At 45.1% G+C, this 22,153-nt stretch overlaps 1 protein-coding gene across 1 annotated transcript; it reads right to left on the bottom strand.

Annotated features, from left to right (window-relative positions):
• Nucleotides 1-345: 345 nt before the first annotated feature.
• On the bottom strand, nt 346-15,234 carry HACD1 (3-hydroxyacyl-CoA dehydratase 1). Its single transcript, XM_056857579.1, has 7 exons — nt 15,098-15,234; nt 12,415-12,532; nt 9,675-9,693; nt 9,506-9,594; nt 2,910-3,031; nt 1,620-1,798; nt 346-608 (listed from the first exon to the last, which is right to left on the bottom strand). Exons 1-7 carry the CDS (start codon nt 15,232-15,234, stop codon nt 526-528), a joined length of 747 nt encoding a protein of 248 aa, XP_056713557.1. The 3' UTR covers nt 346-525.
• Nucleotides 15,235-22,153: the final 6,919 nt, after the last annotated feature.

The following is a 22,153-nucleotide window of genomic DNA, read 5'->3' on the forward strand; positions in this document are numbered from 1 at the left end:
GCTCTCTTGCTATAAGTGGGCAAATGGGAATCCTAATCATTCCCCAGTGCCTCCTGACAAGTATACCTGGTGCAGTGTACAAGGAGCTACATCTGGAAGAGGGTAGGAAGGCTTGTTTTTCAGATATGCATATAATCACTTACAGTACGCATGGACTTCTCTGGTTCCATGCTGGGACATACCTAACCTTATAAGTTATAATTTTCAGAATAGTGACTGTCCCATACAGTCAAGGCTCTCTTGAAAATATGATCAAAGGCTTCTTAAACAGCCCATGTAACCACAATATTTTGAAGTTTCTTATACTGGGAACCATGTAACTTGTCTAAAAGCAAACAGAGGAAGGGAAAACACAAAGTTGAAAAGTGAATTCTGAAAATACTGCTGTTACAAAATAGTATGATCTAGACTTATTTTGTGCACTAGTTAGTCTTGTTCCATGACTTCAAACTTGGACTTGTGCAACACAATATAGATTTGGTTTGTTACTCTGAAAAAAAACTTCACTAGGATTACAGGGTTGTTTTAATCGTCCTTTTCTACAATCACTTCACCATGAAGCACTTTTCTTCTCTGACGTAGCATGTGGAAGTACAATTGTGGAAACACTGTCAAAGAAGAAAAAGAAAGGAACATGTCAAAATGGACAAAGCATCATTAGCGCATAAAGGGTAGAAGCAAATTTACTGAGAAGGATGACAGGGGTCTGGGGCCCTAGTTAACTTGAACGTGTTTGGAGGGAAGCAAGGCACCACATTCAGCAGCAACTTCCCAATGTTCTTACCCCTTCCCCCAATTTTCCTTCTCTTTCTTTAAATGAGTTTGTGTGGCGATGACCATAACCTAAGATAATTACCCAGCCTACATACATAAGCACAAAGTCATGTCATTTTTCATATGAAATTTGGGTTTGGTCTGGGTGATAGGGTTGCCATGCCTGGCCCCCAGTGGGAGCCCAGGGGGGCAGAGAAATGAGGGGGTGGCCATAGGCAACAATGTGACATCACTTCTGGGGAAAACCTGGAAGTGACATCAATCCTCTCTAGGAATTGCTGGAAACTCTGTAGCAAAACTATGGCATTTCTGCTGATTCCTAGAGAGGACTGACATCACTTCTAGGTTTTCCCCAGAAGTGATATCACACATAAGCCCAACAGCCTTTTCTTTAAAAAATTATCCTGCCACCACTCTGAGTTGTGCAAGAAACTAGAGCCGGGGTTAGGGAATTCCCACCCCACTGGAAAACTGGCAACCCTCCTAGGTGGTCTGAGACAGTGCCAGTGGAATCTTTGTAATAGGAGGATTCATGTGACTCTGAGTAGAATACACAAGATGGCTAGAGGGAACTTAACTGAAAAAAATTAATTTGTTTTAGTTTATTATGCATTACTATTTGGCAAAATTGTTCTCCATGTTATTAAGAAGTTGGAGTGGGATCATTATTATCTTGATGACTGTTTAATGATTAAGTATGCCATTCTCAGCTCTTTGGAAGTAGGACAGAATACAAAATGTGGTTACTGCTATTATTAATAAACAAAGCCTTACTCCATTGTTATTAAAATAGACAATATACCACTGAAAACAGAATGATTATATATGTATCTACTGAAACCTACATGGTACATAGGAGGCCATGACGATGAGCAGGAAGTAGTAATAGTCGAAAGAGACGTTATACTTGTTGGGAAGCCTCACTGAAAACATGCCTGATCTCTTCACATAAGGTAAGGCAGCATAAATAGTTAGAAGTTCACCGACAACTCCCACAGGATATAAAATGATGAAAAAATTGTACCTGGAATAAATCAATCAATAGTTACATAACTCCAAGAATTTTCTCTGAATATCTCACTTTTCTGCTTTGGTTATTAAACAGCACACCAATGACACTTAGCTTTTGAATAGCGCTTTCAAAGTCCACTGACTTTGATAGACTTAGAAGGGTGTAACTCTGCTTAGGATTGCACTGTCAGCATTCAGAGTAACTCACAGTAGAAGGATATGTCAGGTAGGCTAGTATTACTATAGTTAATACTGAAGTTGCTGGGCCCCGTATCAATTACGAAAGCAGTGAAACCAGGCCTCCCACAGACACGGTATGGGAATCTGCATAGTATGGGGGTTTCCCATTCATGTAGAAAAAACAGCATCATAAATGAACCAAGAACACCCCCACACACACCAAACACAATTTGATGAAGCCTGAATAGGGTCCAGGTGCACCGAACATTGAGAGCAGTTGAGTCAGGTAGAATAAAAAGAGGGAGAAGGTCGCTCAAGTTTTTGAGACCAATCAGAATACCGGAGGGGGAGATTTTTGGGGAATGAATGAAGATTTCCAAGTGTTTCCTCAACACCATTTTTCCCCCCTGGTCCACAGTTTATCCTGCCCGCATTGCAACTGGGGGGGGGGGGCAAAAAGTGGCTCGCTTAAGACTACTTAGTAGATTTCTGGTTGAGGTAAATTTTAAACTGATGAGTTCCCAGATCACTGTTAGACACTATGCTATATTTCTTATGAACCAAGGAAAATACAATGAAAGACACAGGTCTTGGGAAATTTCAGCTGCTTTGGGGAAATGTATTGGTTATCTGAGGCACTGAAAACCATTTTTTATCACTACCATGAAGCGTTTTCATACAAGGTAAACCATGCAATTGCAGACACCCATGAAAAACTCTCAACAAGCCCTATGTGCAATCCTATCCAGAATTCCTCCAGTTTAAGCCCACTGATTTCAATGGACTTCATCTCTGCATAGGACTGCATCGTAACGAAACTAAAATGTTTGTTTGAAGACCAAGCTGGGTTATTAACCACACACTCAGCTCTCACAGCTAATTCTGCATGCATGCAATTAGCATGCACAGAACAATGAGAAACTAAACTGCAAAACATTCTCCACCTGGCCCATTTTATGAAGTATGGCAAGTGGTTGAGCATATTGAATGTGTAGAAGGAATATCGAGTGATCTCTGTCACAGTCCATACCACCAGAAAAAGAATAACGCTCTCCTCGTTCTGGATCTGTGGAAGTATAAGGAAGCAACATTTTCTGCATCTTTATTTGCAAGGAAAAAAATTAAAATAGATTCTCTCAAGACAATGCACCAAAACCAGTATTTGGCTCCTGCTGCTCTACATCCAACATTCATACTGAAGAACTGCTCACCGAATGGAAAAAGAAAGTAGGAAAATCACACATACAAGAAATACACTAAACAACTCAGAGTGTATTTCCATCAACCATTTAAATTAGCATCTCAAACAGATCATATTTTGCCTAACTGAATTGGCACTGTTTACATAATTGACCCAACTTTCAACAGGGACACTATTTTTGTTTGCATATCTACTCTGGGCATTCACAACAGGTTTCAAACGGACCACATTTCTGTCATCTTCTAAAATTCCCCCATTTAATAGAATGCTGCAGGTTTCTCCTTCTCCTACATAGGTTTAGTTTCTGGTACATTATGGCTGCAATCCTAACGGCACTTCCCTTGGAGTAATTCCCATATAATAAAATGGGACTTACTTCTGAATAGACCTGCTTGGGATAATCTCTAAGTCTGCAGTCCTAAACGCACTTAGCAAGAAGTAAGTTTCATTGAACTAAAGTCCTGTGGACCTCAGCAGGACATACTTTCAAGTAAACACGAGTAGAACTGAGCTGCATAGGACTTTATTTTGTCCTGTGTAATCTAAAGGAGGTGGCAAACTGAAAAAGGACAGCTGGTATCAAGGACCTAGCCGGAGCAACTTCAGGGATCACAATCAAATGTTTGCCTACTAAGAAGTAAATCCCACTATGTTCGATGGTACTTATGCTTTGTACCAGTGTTTATGCTTGGTACCAGTAGTACCTATGCTTGTCTACTAAGAAGTACTGAACACAGTACTGTGGAACACAGGCAGGATGGTGCTGCTGCACTCGTCTTGTTAGTGGCTTCCTAGAGGCACCTGGTTGGCCACTGTGTGAACAGACTGCTGGACTTGATGGGCTTTGGTCTGATCCAGCAGGGCCTTTATGTTCTTGTGTTCTAAGTAAGTGTTCAGTGATACTTGTTCCCTGGTAAATGTGCATAAGAGTGTACCCTTACATAGGACCCAGGCCAGAATTACTGTACGCTCATCTACAGCATGTTAAATGTCTGAGTCATTGAACTGCCTCAGCAGGTAGCATATATTTACCCACTACATCAAGACATCAGGTTGTACCAAACAACAGAGGTAATAAGCAACAGCAAATTAATGTCCAACTCTGCGAAGAAGGTGAGTGGGTATCTATTTATTACCTTCTGAGAAGAGGAATTACAGACAAGTAATTTTCTTTTCGTTAAAATGGAAAGAATTTTGTAATAGACTTCCATGCCTGAAGACTAATAAAAGCTCCAGGGATTCTGTGAAATAAAATATAGTGATACAGATTTTTGTTACAAGTACAGAAAAGAAGACTGTAATTGCTTCTTAACAAAGTGCACCAGTGACAAAACTCAAAAAAAAATCACATTTTCAGACATACCAAGCATTTTCAAGTATAACATAAAGTCAGGGAACAGCACCAGCTGTTCATCACTGCTGTAAATCAGGCTGTCGGAATATTGTTTATTGAAATTTAATTTGTTTTGTTAACAGGTATTTTTACACGACTCTGAATTTTTAGTGTATTGTTAGCACCAGCCTAGCCTGAGCTTCTCAGAGCTCAGAAGCTTAAGCAAGGTCAGCCCTGGTTAGTATTTGGGTGGGAGATCACCAAGGAAGACCAGTGTTAGGCAGAGGCAGGCAGTGGCAAGGAAACTCTGCTCCTCTCTTGCCTTGAAAACTCCACGAGGGTCTCCATTAGTCAGTTGAAACTTGACAGTGTTATTATTACTATTGCTAATTCACAGTGGGTAGCCGTGTTAGTCTGTCTGCAGTAGTAGAAAAGAGCAAGAGTCCAGTAGCACCTTAAAGACTAACAAAAATATTTTCTGGCAGGGTATGAGCTTTCGTGAGCCACAGCTCACTTCTTCAGATACTACTATTGCTATTATTATTATCCACCTAAAATTCTCAAGAAAGGTTAATATATACATTTGTGAGGGAGGTATTTTTGAAATCTATGTCTATTATAACATTATTGTATAATGAGATTGTACAAAACTCCCATCTCCAACATGGATAGATGGATAAACATATGAGATTTTCCGTAATGCCTTATTCACAGAAGGCAATAAAGAAATGCCATTTATATATGGGGATCCAAACAAAGCAAAACAGAGAACCATGGCACATTTGTTTAAAGACAGAAAGGTTAGATTTTTGCCCAGTTCTCTTCAACCATGCTGCTCATGGAAGCTGTTCTGTTAAATACTGAGTTATATTTATTTTAACTAATAGTTTGTCCTCCCTGATTAAGGATATGCTCAATTTAGGTGCCTGTGATTTCCAATTTTATATTTTGTGTGCACAATGTGTGATGACTTCACAATATTTAGCACATTAACACTTTTAAGCGACACAACACAAATCCCATGCATGCACATCAGAACACAATGACAGCCAACTACACAGCCAAATAAACAAAACAAGTAAAGGGGGAAATGTTTCTCATTTTCAACTTGAATTGAAAGGGTAACCTTCCAAGCTACAATTAATTTGTTGATGCTGTCATCAGTGTAATTAGTGTCGGACTCTGATCTGGAGAACCGGGTTTGATTTCCCACTCCTCCATGAGTGGTGGAGGCTAATCAGATGAACTTGATTTGTTTCCCCACTCCTACACACAAAGCCAGCTGGGTGACCTAGGGCAAGTTACAGCTCTCTTCGAGCTCTCTCAGCCCCACCTACCTCACAGGGTGTCTGTTGTGGGGAGGGGAAGGGAAGGTGATTGTAAGCCGGTTTGAGTCTCCCTTGTGGTAGAGAAAGTCCGCATATAAAAACCAACTCTTCTTCTTCTTCCTACCCTGCCATGGAAGCGTGTTGGGTGACCAGTAACACTCTCTCCTCCTAACCTACCTCACAGGGAAGTTGAGAAGTGGAAAACAGAACAATGTAAGCCACTGTGGCTCAGAGCAGATCATACATTACACAGCACCAGAAGGACAGGGCATTCTTTCCCCACACTTTTTGCATAACTTATCAAAGGATGCATCATCAAAATATCCACTTTATGGGCAAGACAAGTCGCTTCAGTGACAAGTGATTAAAAACTGTACTTCAGCATTGAAAACACTGGAAGGCATGTCATGCATCTCATCTTATTTGTCCCTCAGGCTCAGGTGTAGTGGTTAAGAGCAGTGGCCGCTAAACTGGTCAACTGGGTTTGATTCCCCACTCCTCCACATGAGCGGCGAACTCTAATCTGGTGAACTGGGTTGGTTTCCCAGCTGGGTGACCTCAGACTAGTCACAGTTCTCTTCAAACTCTCTCAGCTTCATCTACCTCACAAGGTGTCTGTTGCGGTGAAACAAAGGGCAGGAGATTGTAAGCTGGTTTGATTCTCCTTAAAAGGTAGAGAAAATTGGCATATAAAAACCAACTCTTCTTCTTCTTCTGTACTGGAGAGGCTTTCTTAACCTTTCCGTCTCACAGCCCCTCCACATAGAACAGGGGGGCCCCAGTTTTTGTAAGCCTGTGGGGCCTTCTTGACTTCTGAGGAGTGCACGCTGCTGCAAAATGACTGTCACGGAGGCTGGGGCCAAGCACAAGAGTTTGGAAGCAGGTTGTAAAGTGGAAGCAGCTGTTTCTGAATGGGGGGGGGGGCCCTCCCTGCAGACCCAAAGATGATGCCTGCTGGGTTCCTCTGAAGCCCCTCCTACTCCAGTGAGGAAACCAGGCCTGACCACTGGACTTATTTCGCCATGTCGTGAGGATAAATGGAGGAGAGGAAACCGTGGTGTAGTGGTTAAGGTATTAGAGTAGAATATGGTAAACTAAGGTTCAAATCCCCATTCTGCCATGGAAGCTTGCTGGGCAACTTTGGGCCAGTCACACATTCTCAGGCTAACCTACATCACAGGGTTGTCATGAGGATAAAATGGAGGAGAAGAGAATGATGTAAGCCGCTTTGGGTCCCCATCAGGAAAGAAGAGACAGATATATATAAAGTAAATAAATAAATACATGTTGTAAACCACTGAGGAAGAGATACCTTAGAGAAAAAGGACATGGGCACCTGGAAACCCATCAGTGGGCACCATACTGGGAGTCCCTGACACAGACAGACTCTATTCCTGATTTACCTGGTCCTGTTTCCTACCAGCCAGAGTTCCCACGGATTTAGTATCTTCTCTACTGCTGCTATGCTGTGCAATGTGAATGGAAAACCTAAATCTATACAGGCTACACTATTTGGGAAAAGCAATAACCACTCCCAACAAGTGCAATGAGAACTAAGTCCCATTCAACAGTTTAGCTTAACCTTAATATGTTGCTCTGTTATGGGGAGGGACTGTCCTTGAATTCAAGTGTGCTACAAAGACAGGACACAGAAGACAATAAGATATACAAGACAGTCCAAGAATTCGGAGCAGCAAGCAAGAATGAAGGAATAAGGCGGTTGCCTTTTGTTCTACATAAGCAAGTAGACTTGTGCCACCTTCTGGTGAGACAGTTTAATGGCTCAGCTCTTTCTTTTTTAAAAAAAGCACAGACAGGTGAGGAGAACTGACCTAAAGCTAGCATTCATTCAGGCTGTCAACATCAAAAAAAACTTTCAAATAGCTACAACGATGACTCCACTGGGAGACAAATTATGTGGGATGTTGAAAAGCATCTGCTGAAAAGTGCTGTGTGCCATCCAGGCAAAGTTAAGCACTTTTCAGCACTTAGTGATTTCCAACAGGAGATAATTCAGAACGTTTAATTCTCCTAATAAATTCAATAGGACTGAAAAATTCTTATCTTTAACTGTAGAACAGCTACTCTAGCAAGCATTGGGATTTTGGAATATTAATGCATCACGTCAAACCAGTAATGGATGCTAACTGCTTCCAAAGAAACCCACAAAGAATGCACAGCTCTATTTATTTCCAGAGCCCAGCAGCCAGAAGCCCAGGGATAACCTGACATGCTAAAGCATGGCATTGCATCCTAGCAAATCTTCATCTGATAGCCAGCGACCATTCTGAAAGTTTATGGATAGTTGCATTTCTGAGCTGTTACACACTTGACACTGAGAGACACTGTCCTTCAGTGTTACTCCTCTGAAGATGCTGGCCACAGCTGCTGGCGAAACGTCAGGAAAGAAAATACCAAGACCACGGTTACACAGCCCGGATAACCTACGAGAACCAATGTTATTTAGTTGTTCCCTGAAAGAGTTTTCCTCTTAGTTCATACATAGATTTTGGGTGAATTTTTCTTTAAAAATCTGAATGTATGAACTATGCTGGATTCCCTGTAGTCACATGCATATATAAATAAACCTAACAACCCTAGCTAAGATCGCACAAAGGCTGAGTATTCAAGAGTATCTCAGAAGCCTATTTTTAAAAAGCATCTGTTACTCAAGCTATTATCCCAAAGTCTGCTAGACTTTCATTGTAAGTGAATCGTTACATACCACAATTAACATCTCTGAAGTGACATATCCTAATCTAATGCAACCAAATGCAAAGTGTGATTTTATTAACCACAAGGAATTCTGTTTCTAAATTTCTCTCTGCAGGAAGATCAACCCTTAAATTACTTGAATGTTTAATTTAGTTCATGAGGTTTCTAGAACAGATAGTTCTTTCAAATTGTCTTCCGTATTACACATATACATTTAAATTGCCTTCTGTCCAAGTAAAAATGACCTGACCAAATCATTTTTATAATTTGCACCCCAGTACCTTTTGCTATAAAAGTGGGCTCTAGTTCACAAAAACCTATGCTAGAGTGGAAATTAATTGTTCTTTACAGTACTGTAACATTCCTGTTTATTTCCCGATTAAGAGTCTAGTAGCACCTGACAGATCAACAAGATTTTTGGGGGTATGAGCTTTCGAGAGCCAAAGCTCCCTTTTTCTTTTCTACTTTGAAAATAAATAAATAAAAGAATGCAATCAATGCAAACTAGGAAAACACCTGTGTAAAATATAATTCACTTAAGGCTTTTCTACTTAGCCCATTCAACAAGTGCTAATTTTAAGTTCTCTCTGGGAACAGGAATGGCTGACAGCTGGGTGAATAGGTTGACGAACAGACATGCCAGCCTTTGATCTTGCTTAACAGACAGAGCAAACCAGGCAGCAAGCCAAGGTAGCTCGCATATCCATCTCCAGTGGCTTTTAAGTCCTCATCTCCCATGTGTGAAGCAGACACAACTGAGGAACTCTGTGAAGTTCCACCTGCAGCTCTGTTCACAGTCCTCATTCATTGGGGATTTCTACTGACCTGTAGAAGATGTGCCCATGATGATTTTTAAAAGACTATTACTTGCCCACAAACATGCTTTGCTACCTCTGTCAAACAGGTTCTTTCTTTGACCAGTGGAGACAAAGATTTTTTTTAAAAAAAATCTCTGACACTTACCTGCTTTATACTATGCGTAATGAACCACACCATGAAGATTCTGGAACTCACTTGGACCCCAGTCACAAGCACAGAGGTGTGCACTAATCCTTAAAAAGAGAAATAGGTCATCTTTGTCCCATAGGGCAAGACTGGGGTAGTTAATTGAGAAACCGAAACAAAGACTCACCAACTGCACAGTGGACTATCTGTAAATTTAAAAAGAGGCAGAGAAAATTGCAAGATGGTTAATTTAGAACCATTTTATGGAATGTATAAAGAAAAGCATTGCTGATCTTAAATTCTCATCCTGGTCCTTGCTACTTTCCAAAGGTTTTCTCATGGGCAGCAAAAACCAAAGCATCCACTGCCTATCTTTCTCTTAAGTTGCATGCAAATAAATAACTAAACAAACAAGAGTGAAATAAATCCCCTTAATTTTTACACAAGAAGCATTATAATCATGAACAAAGGGAAGTGCAATTTGGAGATGTGACCCATGACAATAAAAACGGAATAGAAGCACCTAACATGACCTTAGGGACTTCATGAGTAGCAAATCAAGATGGCCACAGAGAATTGCACATGTGTGTGTAAATTACTATGAAATTCTCCCTTCACCATGCAAGAGAGTCACCTTGCTGAATGCCCGTCTAGAAGAGTACCTTCCTGAACTTCAGTAGTCTAGCACTATAGGGTAGTTGCTCTGACTGCTAAGATTTGGGGCTGGATAAACAGGAAGCTCCTCATCAAGCCCTGAACCTCCTGAGTGGTACAATTCAGGAGGATGGCTAGACTTGAGTCCAGTAGCAACTTAGAGTCCAACAAGATTTTCGGGGTACACACTTTCAAGAGTCAAAGCTCCCTTCATCAGAGCTTTGACTCTCAAAAGGTTATACCCTGAAAACCTGTTGGTTTCTAATGTGCTACTGGACTCAAATCTACCTGTTCTATGCAGACCAACACAGCTGCCCTCTGAAATTATCTCAGTGCAGGAGGAGGGTAACGGCTTGGAGCCAGGGTATCTTAAGGGCCATCTGCTCCCATCCTATCCAGCCCACCAGTTTAGATCTGCCTCTTAAACCCTGCACTCTCCCCCCACACACACACACACCTTCAGAAGTGAGGTGGGTGGCAGCCAAAGCTGGCATTTGCAACGATGGCACCTTGTCTTTGGAATGCCCTCCTCCTTGAGGCTTGAAGGAGCCAGCATGGTGTAGTGGTTAAGAGCGGTGGTTTGGAGTGGTGGACTCTAATCTGGAGAACCGGGTTCGATTCCTCACTCCTCCACGAGTGGTAGACGCTAATCTGGTGAACTGGATTTGTTTTCCTGCTCCTCCACATGAAGCCAGCTGCGTGACCTAGGGCTAGTCACATTTCTATTAAGAGCTCTCTCAGCCCCACCTACCTCACAGGGTGTCTGTTGTGGAGAGGGGGAGAGAAGGTGATTCTAAGCTGGTTTGATTCTCCCTTAAGTGATAAAGTCGGCATATAAAAACCAACTCTTCTTCTTCTTGCCTGGTGCCTACTTTACTTTTTTTAATGTTCCAGTCCAAATCACTTCTTTTTATCCAGACTTTTAATTCGGGGTTTTATCTCATCAGCTTTTTAATGGTCAGCTTGTTTTTTAGACAGTTTTTACGCTGCTTATGTTTAATAGCTTTTAATGACTTTTTAACACTTTTTTATTGTAAGCCACCTTGAGCATGACTCTGAAGCAGCAGCACAGAAATATTCTAAATAAACAGATAAATAAAATCTACCTCAACCACAATACTAGAACCTAGCAGCCACTCAACATACCACAATGCCAAGTGGGAGGGGCCACAGCTATGGAAATGAAGTTAGAATAACCCACAGAGACCCACAGACGATGCTGACCACCGTAAAGTTGGACACCAAACCAAAAATAATGTGACCTATATCTTTGTCCCTGCATACCAGAGCATTTGTGTACCCACCCCCTTAGCATGTTGGATATCTTACAATATGTTTTTTTTTTGATAAATCATGTCTATAAAAATATGCGGAGGCATATATTCTTCTGTAGACTTCAGTAGTTTAAAATTATACAAATAACACATTAAGTGAAGTGAAGATTTTAAAATTTTAATATAAAGATCCCAAACATAGAACAGCACCTCTTAAAAGCAGGAACTAAGATGTTAAAATGGGCATGGATCAGTTTGGCACTTCAAAAACATGCCATTTTCAGGGGTTCCCCTCTCCCATCGTTTCCCACACATAGTAAGAATCATTCCTGAATAAACCAAGCCCATTCTCTTCATCTGAAAAATCCTTTTAAAAGAAAAAAATCAGGGTATGTATATCCTGTTAACAACAGATTAAGGCAGGGGTGTCGAATTCAATTGTTACGAGGGCCAGATATGACATAAATGTCACTTGTTCGGGCCGGGCCATGCCTCGCCAGCCCAGCTTGAGAGTGGGGGGGGACAGGACTGCCTCGGCTGATTCACAGGTTGCATAAGAGCTCTCAAGGGGCCTAGTCCGGCCCTCGGGCCTTATGCTTGACACCCCTGGATTAAGATGTTTACATATCTGTTAGCTCTTGGTTAAACTATTTAAAAGGTAAAGGTCCCCTGTGCAAGCACCGGATCATTCCTGACCCATGGGGTGACGTCACATCCCGACGTTTCCTAGGCAGACTTTGTTTGCGGGATGGTTTGCCAGTGCCTTCCCCAGTCATCTTCCCTTTACCCCCAGCAAGCTGGGTACTCATTTCACCGACCTCGGAAGGCTGGAAGGCTGAGTCGACCTTGAGCCGGGTACCTGCAACTGATTCCCGTCGGGATCGAACTCAGGTTGTGCGCAAAACTTTTGACTGCAGTACTGCAGCTTACCACTCTGCGCCACGGGGCTCCTATTTACTATTTACCTAGGCAAAAATTGTACATCTCTTAAAATCTTACCTCAAGCAAAGCAAAAGTCTGGAAAAATTTAAGTATCTTTTGAATGCTTTTGTATATGCCTTTGTGTGTTCCATTCTCCAAGTAAAATCGTGCCATAGTAATGGCTAGCACCAGCCACCTGGAAGCAGGGAAGAAAATGAACATCCTCAAAGGGAGAGCACGCAGGTAAATGATTCACTCAATTGTTTAAAACACATACTTCATGCCAGTTGTGACCTGTGTAACAATTCTCAGAAGGGAGAAAGGTGACCTTTACCAAACTTAACAGAACTTATATTAAACCAAAGCATTAAGGTATGTATTTATATTAAGAACTGGGCTCACCCACAGAGGGCTTTGTGGTAGGAATATATCCCAAATCTATCCCCAATTAAAGAGTTGCTTCAAAAGATAACCAGCAATGCCACTTCTTAAATAAATCATCAAAGACACAGCTTTTCTGCAATCCCACCTATGGTTCACATGTCACTTGACGTAACGTTTCTTCCTGACAGAAGGAGGTACTCTGTAGCAGATTAGGAAGCGCTTTGTTTGAAGCTGTTGGGTAGAGACACCCCCCTCCCCGGCAGCAGAATCAATCTTCCCACAACATCTCTTCATGGGGAAGAGAATTTCTCTCTAAGAAGTATCTCATTTTCTTGCAATCACACCTGTAATTGGACCCCTAACCAGTCACTCTACCCAGGTTGTGAGAACTGTTTTGGCTTTTGCCATGTTTATCCAGAAAGACAACTTGTGCAAACGCATAGTCACTGCAGCTGTCAGAACAGCTGCACATGTATTGTTCATTGTGTGCGATTAAACAGGTGGATCGCAGCAGTCATTCAGTCATATTAACACATGCAGTATGTTTGGTTCCTTCTTCTCTACCACCATCCCCTGAAACAGAACCCTCAGCAAACAGCAGGAATTTAGTACACATCCTGTGAGCCGCAATACATTGCTAAGCAGCCGGCGTGAGCCTCTAGTCAGTCTATTCTACAGGCCTGCCACTATTATTCATTGCTTTATCAGAAAAGAAATTGTGATGAACCTGTCATTACTGGTCTGTCTGACATTTCATTTTAAAAAGGGCAAAGTTCAATTTGGGAACCCAGAAAAAGTCACCCTCGCTCCTTCTCCATCAATTGTCCAATCAACCTTCAGATAACTCTAAATACTTTGGAAGGAACTGGTCAGAGAGCTTTCCAGTTCCCAAAATGTTCAATTGACCTGCTAGACATGCCAACATGCCACATGGAAGTAGAAATTCTATCTCTCCTGGGGGATGGGGAACCTGTTGAATTTTCTTCTTCATAATATTCCGCCTGTAAATTAAATCTGTCAATGGTGGCCTTGATTTTATGAGATAATAATCATGAAGGTGTGCACTGTTTTACCAGCCATCACAGTATCCTCATGCCCTGACCTGGATGGCCCAGGCTAGCCTGATCTCGTCAGATCTCAGAAGCTAAGCAGGGTCGGCCCTGGTTAGTATTTGGATGGGAGACCACCAAGGAATACCAGGGTGGTTGTGCAGAGGAAGGCACTGGCCAACCACCTCTGTTAGTGTCTTGCCATGAAAACCCCCAAAAGGGGTTGCCATAAGTCGGCTGCGACTTGACGGCACTTTACACACACAGTATCCTCCTACAGTTCCCATTCTCATACATTCCACTGTAAAAGTTCCACTTTGGGACCCAGGAAAAGTCATAGAATCTTAGAGTTGGAAGGGACCACCAGGGTCATCTAGTCCAACCCCCTGCACAATGCAGGAAATTCAGAACTACCACCCCCCCCCCGCCACAGACCCTCAGTGACCCCAGCCATCACCACAGTCTATCTTGTTCTCCCTTCCTCTCCATCCACTGAAAACTGTCCCCTGGAGGAGATTTCAAGGCTACATCACACACTTCTGCATGTGAACCCATGTGTGGATAACCACAGGCGTGCACTCGTGTCCTCCGCCAGCTGCTGAAAGCGCTTTTTCCTGGAGGAACACCCCAGATGGCACCCGAGAGTCCCGCAACTGCACAGCACGCGGCCATTCCTGCACGGGAGGTTTTGCCGTTCTCTAGATGCACATTTCCCCCCCCCCCATCCACCCCCTCAACAAGCAGCCCCCCGTGCAGAGTTTGCAGAATCCGGACGGGGAAAACGTGCATCTGGAGAGCGGCGAACCCAAGGCAACACCTCCCGCGCAGAAATGGCCGGGGTGTCCCTCTCATCGGGCCATCTTAGGAGGGAGGCCTCTCCGCACCCAGCCCCCTCCCGTCACTCAGGCCCCCTCGGCCAGCCTCCCGTCCGGCGGCCGAGCAGGCGCTCCAATGGCAAAGCAGCCTGCCGCGAAGGGAGCGGCCCCCGGGGATGGGATGGGATGGGAGGGACCCCCGAGGCGAGCGCCTGGGGCGGCCCTCGCAGCGCATTCTGCCGAGGGAAGCAGTCTGCCCCCCAGTCCCCCCGGCCGGCATTCCTGGCCCGGGCTATACTTAACCTCTCCGGCGGGCTGGAGGGATGACGTCCTCGCCTCGCCTCGCCGGGAGGCCTGCACCGTATTAGGCAATGCAGGCGAGCGACGGCTGAGCCCCCCGCGCGCCGCGCCCCCTCCCCTCCCCGCGGCCAGGGCCCGGCTCCTGGGGCTCGGGCGGGCAAGACGGGGCTGCGGCCCCGGCCGGCTGCCCCCCCTCGCGCCCCGGCCGCTCACCCCGCGCTCATGGCGATGTTGTAGAAGATGAGCCAGGCGGTGGCCACCGCGCCGCGCCACCGCCGCGCCTTCGGGCCGGCCGCCTTCTCCCCCGGCGAGCCGCCGCCGCCGGCTCGGTCCTCCTCGCTGGACGCCATGGCTCCTCTCGCCCGGGCCGGGCCGGGCGGGGGCGGACGCGGGACGGGGACACCTGGAGCCGGCTCGGGCGCTCGCCCCGTCTGCCTTCGCCGAGCCAGAGGGGCGGCCGCTCCCGGGCAGCTGCCCCTACGCCGCGCTCGCCGGCCCCGCCCCGCTCGCAAGGGGGGCGGCTCAAGGCAGGCCGCCCCCCTGCCGGGCGGGCCCTTTCGCAGCCTGCCTCGGGTCAGCGGCGCAAGGGCCGGGCGCGCCTCCCCTGGGCTGCAAGGCGGACTGCCCACGCCGCCCCTGGGCAGAAGTGCGCGTGGGGAGCGGCGTGCAGAGAAGCAGGCTGGCCCGCGGCGAGCGAGGCGCGCGGCAGGAGCTTCCCCGCTTCGAGAAGGCCGGCTAGCCGGATGGCCGCGGTGCAGCGGACGGACCGGCTTCCCTGCGTATCTGGCCGCTGGGGTCACTCCGGCAGCCAAGGGAGCCCTGCCTTGGTTCTTGCACGTTCTCCGGGCTGTGCGACCGTGGTCTTGGTCTTTTCTCTCCTGGCGTTTCGCCCGCAGCTGTGGCAGGCAGCTTCGGAGGAGGAACACTGAAGGACAGTGTCTCTCAGTGTCAAGTGTGCAGGAAGAGTAATATATAGTCAGAAGCGGGTTGGGTTTGAGCTGAGTATTGTCCTGCAAAAAGTATCAAAGGTCATGTGCTAATCATTGTCCTCTAAGTATCAAGATAATGTGCTCCTGAGGGTGTGGTATGCTAATATGGAACCATTGTATCCTGAAGTGATCTGTTAATGTGTGAAATCCAAAGCTAATCCGCATGGCTATTGTGGACTGTAGTCTTTGTTAGCCTGGAGGTTTTCAGGAGCTCAAACCAAACCCCTTTCTGACTATATATTACTCTTCCTACACACTTGACACTGAGAAACACTGTCCTTCAGTGTGATTCCTCTGAAGATGCCTGCCACAGCTGCTGGCGAAACGTCAGGAAAGAAAATACCAAGACCACGGTCACACAGCCCAGATAACCTACAAGAACTATTGTACTAGAAACATGCCATATTGCAGTGGTACTCACTGATCATTTTGATGCGCAACCTGTACTCTGGAGGAGAGGCTACAGTTAGAACAGAATATGGAGAACAGAATGGTTTCCAATTGGCAAAGGAGTCAGACAAGGATGTCTTTTATCTCCTTACCTCTTCACTCTGTATGCAGAGCAGCATATATTTAGGAAATTTGGATTGGATTAAGAGGAAGGTGGAGTGAAAATTGGGGGGAGGAACACTGGCAGAAAACAGCAAAGACTTGAAACGACTACTGCTGAAAGGTAAAGGAGAAAGTGCCAAAGCAGGACTACAGCTGAACATCAAGAAGACAAAAGTAATGACTACAGGAGAATTATTCAAGTTTAAGGTTGACGATGAGGAAATTGAAATTGTTCAAGACTTTCTGTTCCTTGGCTCCATCATCAACCAAAAGGGAGACTGCAGCCAAGAAATGAGAAGGCAATTGAGACTGGGAAGGGCAGCCATAAAGGAACTAGAAAAGATTCTGAAGTGTAAGGATGTGTCATTGGCAACCAAGATCAAGTTAATCCATGCCATCGTATTCCCTATTACTATGTATGGGTGTGAAAGCTGGACAATGAAGAAAGCTGATAGAAAGAAAGTAGGTTTCTTTGAAATGCAGTGGACTGCCAAAAAAACAAATCAGTGGGTTATAGATCAAATCAAGCCTGAACTGACCTTAGAAGCTAAAATGACTAAACTGAGGCTGTCGTACTTTGGTCACATTATGGGAAGACAAGAGTCACTGGAAAAGACAGTCATGATAGGAAAAGTTGAGGGGAGCAGGAAAAGAGGAAGACCCAACAAAAGATGGATTGACTCTATAAAGGAAGCCACAGCCTTCAATTTGCAAAATCTGAGCAAGGTTGTTCAGGATAGGACATTTTAGAGGACATTGTTTCATAGGGTCACCTTGAGTCAGAAGTGACTTGACACTTACTCCGCGGCTCACAAAAAGCCACATTCACAATTAGGAAGAAGAATGTGCCCTGGAGTCACAACTGTCTCATGGCAACCTCAACCATTCACAATTACCACCAAGCAAAAGAGCCATATTGCTTCTGTATGCCCTGTAGACCACCACACCAAACACACACACATACCATACTACAAGGTGATAGATGACAATGGGCAGCCGTGTTAGTCTGTCACTAGCAGTAGAAAAGAGTAAAAGTCCAGTAGCACATTAAAGACTAACAAAATTTCTGGCAGGGTATGAGCTTTTGTGAGCCACAGCTCACTTCTTCAGATCCCATAACACAAGGTATAACTTCTAAAACTGTATGTAATTATAACGTTTTAATTACTGGAATACCTCTGAGCATGAAGGTTTGTCTCTCCCCACCACTGCTGAAAGCCAGTCATTGTGTATCTGGAGTGAGGAAAAGGGCCTGTCCAATACCCCCACAAACACACATACACACACATTCTCTGTAGCCTCTATGCTCTCATTCCAGTACCAGGAAAACTCCTGGGTGAATGGCAGGCTGACCGTGGAGGGGAGAGAGTGAAACTACCACCAAGAAGAAGAAGAAGAATTGGTTTTTATATGCCGACTTTCTCTACCACTTAAGGGAGACTCAAACCGGCTTACAATCACCTTCCCTCCCCCTCCCCACAACAGACACCCTGTGAGGTATGTGAAGCTGAGAGAATGTGACTCGTCCAAGGTCACCCAGCTGGCTTCGTGTGTAGGAGTGGGGAAACAAATCCACTTCACCAGATTAGCTTCCCCCGCTCATGTGGAGGAGTGGGGAATCAAACCCAGTTCTCCAGATCAGACTCCACCGCTCCAAACCACCGCTCTTAACCACTACACCACAGCAGCCACCCAAGAAAAAGAGCAAGTCGGCCATCATGGATGGTAGTGGTTTTGTTCCACTTTTTCTGTAGCCAGCTGGTCCTCCTCTGGGCCCCTCAGCAAGTCTCTTACCCAACCTGCTGTACCTTGTGCTGAAGAGTGAGAAGGCGGAGAAGGAAGCCCTTTACTTTCTTTCCTGGAATGAGGCCCACCGCTGACCTGTCATCCAGTCCCACAAGCAGTGGCTGTTTTCAGGCTGTTTTCAACTGCCATCTACAAGCCCTACCAAGTAATCACCTCCCTGGAACTTGGGAAGAGTGACACATTGGGGAAGAGCCACAGGTAGCATGTCAGAGAGCCACTATCACTGTCGTTATACAGGAAAACACGCATTAAGACAACCAGTGTAGTACAATGGTGAAAGTGTTCAGCTCAAATCCACACTCTGCCATGGCAACTTGCTGAGTGACCTTGGGCTAGTCACACTCAGCTTAATCTGCCTCACAGTGTTGTTGTGAGGATAAATAAAGGACAGGAGAATGGTGTAAACCGCTTTGGGTCCCCATGTGGGGGGAGGCAGTGTATAAATGTCATTCCTAAATAAATTTCCAAGTAGGAGATCTGGACTAAGTGGACCTTGGGTTTAATTCAGGAGGATTTGTGTTTTTCTGCATTGTTTTGCCCACATGCTAGGAGACACCCACATGAAAATCATAGAATCATAGCTAGAAGGAGCCTTATAAGCCATCTAGTCTAAACTTGAGCATTCCTGACAGATGACTGTCAAGCTTCTGCATGCAAGGAAGAGCCACACCCCAGGAAATTAGTTTCATTGTCAAAACGCTCTTACCATTAGGAAGTTTCCTCCAACTGAAATCGAACCTCTTGCAACACATGCCCATTAGATCTAGTCTTGCCCTCTGGAGCACCAGAGAACAAATCCTTGCCCTCCTCTTCGGCACAGCCCTACAGGAATTGGAAGGGTGTGATCACCTCTTTCTTCAATGTTCTCTTATCCAGGCTAAACATACCTAGTTCATTCAGCGTCTCTGGATAGGGCTTGTTTTCTAGACCCCTTAACCATCTTTGTTGTTGTCCTCTGAAACTGTTCCAGTTTATCTACATCTTTCTTGTGCAGTGCCAGAACTGGTCCCAGTAGTACTTAATAGGCTCTGACTAGCGCAGAACAGAGTGGAAATACTACTTCTCATGACTTTGATACTGTGCTTTGATTAGCCTTTTTTGCAGCTTCATCACACTGCTGAGTCATGCTCAGCTTGTGATTGACTGCAATCCAGCCACTGTGCCTTTGCTCCTCTTTGCTGGCCTGGGTGAGGAAGAACATAGGCACAGTGGCTCTTGGCTTTGTCCTATGTAGCAGCACTGTGTCTTCCTCACCAGCCCCACCATGAGGCTTGGTTGGGTATTCTCTAGTAAAGTAAATGGCCAAACAACCTGTGCTGTGTAAAGTGTTTACAGTTATTTCATTCTGTGTGAAGTGGCCCTAATGCAACACAGGCTTCTGATTTTTCTCCCATTCTCCAAGCTTTAGGTCAGTGACCCACAACAAGGCACCAATAGGCACCATGGCATCCACCATGGGAGGCATCACCAGTGGCAGACTGGCCATTTAACCTACAGAGAAATTTCCCAGTGGGTCATTGTCCTAGGCATAAGGTCCTGTCCCTCAATGCTCTGGATGGATGGATGCTCCAAGTTGTTTGGAAGTCAATTTTAAGCTGAACTTTTAAAAAAGGCATTCAGAAGGATTACAGAACAAGAGCTGCATTCTGCTCCTTCTTTATGAAAGGTGTCCCTGTTAACCATACTCCTGAATGAGTATGTCAGGATGCTATCTTTGTTATTAATATTTTATTGAATTTGTCAGATGAATAAACATATCTACAGTATGATCAGAAACAATACAGCAGTTTTCATACCTTTTATCTCTGGAAACACAGGAAGTACCGGATGGGAGGAAAAAGCCCTGTTCAAAGAACAGAGTACATGGCATTGCAACGGTTGCAAATTGGTTTATTGGCAGGGGATGCAAAAACAAATGTTGTATGATGACTCTTATTAGGACTAATTGCACTATAACAAAACTGTGTATAAGCTTTTAAGTTGTCCAGAACTGTTCATCAGGCTGGATGTTTAAAAACAGAGGGAGATTTCAGAGAAGCTAGTAGATTGTGGCAATAGATCATTATAGCTGTAGTGGGCTAAAGCAATTTAGTACTTGCTGATTTTTTAAAACAGCGTTTAAAAGCCCTCTGTTGGTGGTGTGTGTGCGTGTTGGGGGGAATTTGAGGCAAGGAAAGTGTAATGTATTTAGTTGGTGCAAGGACTGCATTGAGCTTGAGGCTCTGCTCCAGGCTCCGTCGTCTGTTTCTCCTGTTGGACGGTGTACTTTGGCCGTCCACCCACGGACTGGGGGTTGTGGTGGCTCCGGGTGGTTGGGAACTGTATATAAGTTGGGGTGTTTTGCAGTTAAGTTAGTTCTCTCTTCCCTGTTAACTGAATAAAGCAGTTGCTGTTGGAACCCTATCTCCTGCCTCATGTGTAACCTACACATGCATAAAAGAAAATGTGGGGGAAACGGCCTTGTGGGTGTTTCCTCGCCCCAACCACTGCAAATTCCTTTGCGTTTGCAGCAGCAACAACAGGAGCTACATGGAGAATCAGCCCCATGTAAAGACAGCCACCGTCTAATCAACCAACGTTTCGACGTGGCCAGTCAATGCCACAGGAAAGCTTACGAGCAGGTCGTGAGGACAGTAGCATTACCATGTTGAACTTCCCGGCATCCAGTTAGACCACTGGTTCCCAACCGGGGGTTGGTGGACCCCCAGGGGTCCGCGAGAACTAAATTAAGGTCCGCGAAACAAAGTTATAAAGTTCCCGGAATACAACCAGACCGAATCAAAAGATACCCAAAAGCTGATTTGCAATCCTTTTGGTATTGCTGTTGAAGAGGTTGCAGAAGAAATCCAGGAAAGGCTCATTGAATTCCAAGATGATAGGCACTGTAAGGATGCGTTTGAATCAGTTTCTTTTGAAGAGTTGTGGTGTAAAAAAGCAATTTCATATCCTACAGTTCGGGGATTCGCCTTGCGATATCTTATGCTCTTCTCCACAACTTATTTATGCAAACAAGGGTTTTCTGCTTTGCTTATAATTAAGAACAAGCCCAGAAATCGATTGGAAGCAAGTGATGATATCCGTGTAGCTCTGAGCAACAGTATTAGCCCCAGAATTGCCCAGCTTGTAAAAAGGGCGCAAGCTCAAAAATCACACTGATTTTCAATTAAAAGTTCTCTATTATAAAATATATATATTCAAATATTATTCTAAGTTTAATGTTTAACTAACAGTTATGATTAAAGTTTATTTTCAAATCCTTGGGATTTTTATTTTGAACCTTGGGGTCCCTGCACCGGACAAAAAAGTCCTAGTGGCCCCTGGTCAAAAAAAAAAGTTGGGAACCACCGATTTAGACATTCTGCCTCTGAAGGTTTTGTGGGCACTAGCCAAATGGCTGAGCGGGAAATAAAGCCATGCAGCACCCACACTTCTTAGGGGGACTAGTTTTGACTTCCAGATAAACATGCTTTGCAGCCTGACGTCTACGGCTCTGCCAGCACCAGGCGCTCTGACTCTTTGCACCCTCTCTAAGCAGGCGACCACAACGCGCCTGAGGGGGCTTTCCTCCCCCCCATTACAACGCAGCGAGCGAAATCGCCTGGAACTGCGTGAGGGAACCACAACGACGAAAGTGTCCGTTAGGTGCAAGATTTTTATTTATTTTTGGGCAACGTATCATTACATTCGACCCTACAGCGAGCCACATCAGGCAGTGCGGCGGACGCCTTTCTCTTTCCCCGGCATGCACTGCGAGGCCGGCTCCGGCGAGGAGGCGGTGACGGGGGAGAGCGGAGCGAAGAGGGGAGGGGGCGGAGCCTAAGCCGCCGAGGGGCCTCGCGCAGTCGCTGGGCTGAGCCGTTGGTCGCCGTTTGTTTTGCCCCCCTGAGGGCCCCGGACGGGGGGAAGGTGAGGCCTCCCCGCC

This window comes from Euleptes europaea, chromosome 11 (assembly GCF_029931775.1).
Source record: "Euleptes europaea isolate rEulEur1 chromosome 11, rEulEur1.hap1, whole genome shotgun sequence".
In the NCBI taxonomy this organism is placed as follows: domain Eukaryota; kingdom Metazoa; phylum Chordata; class Lepidosauria; order Squamata; family Sphaerodactylidae; genus Euleptes; species Euleptes europaea.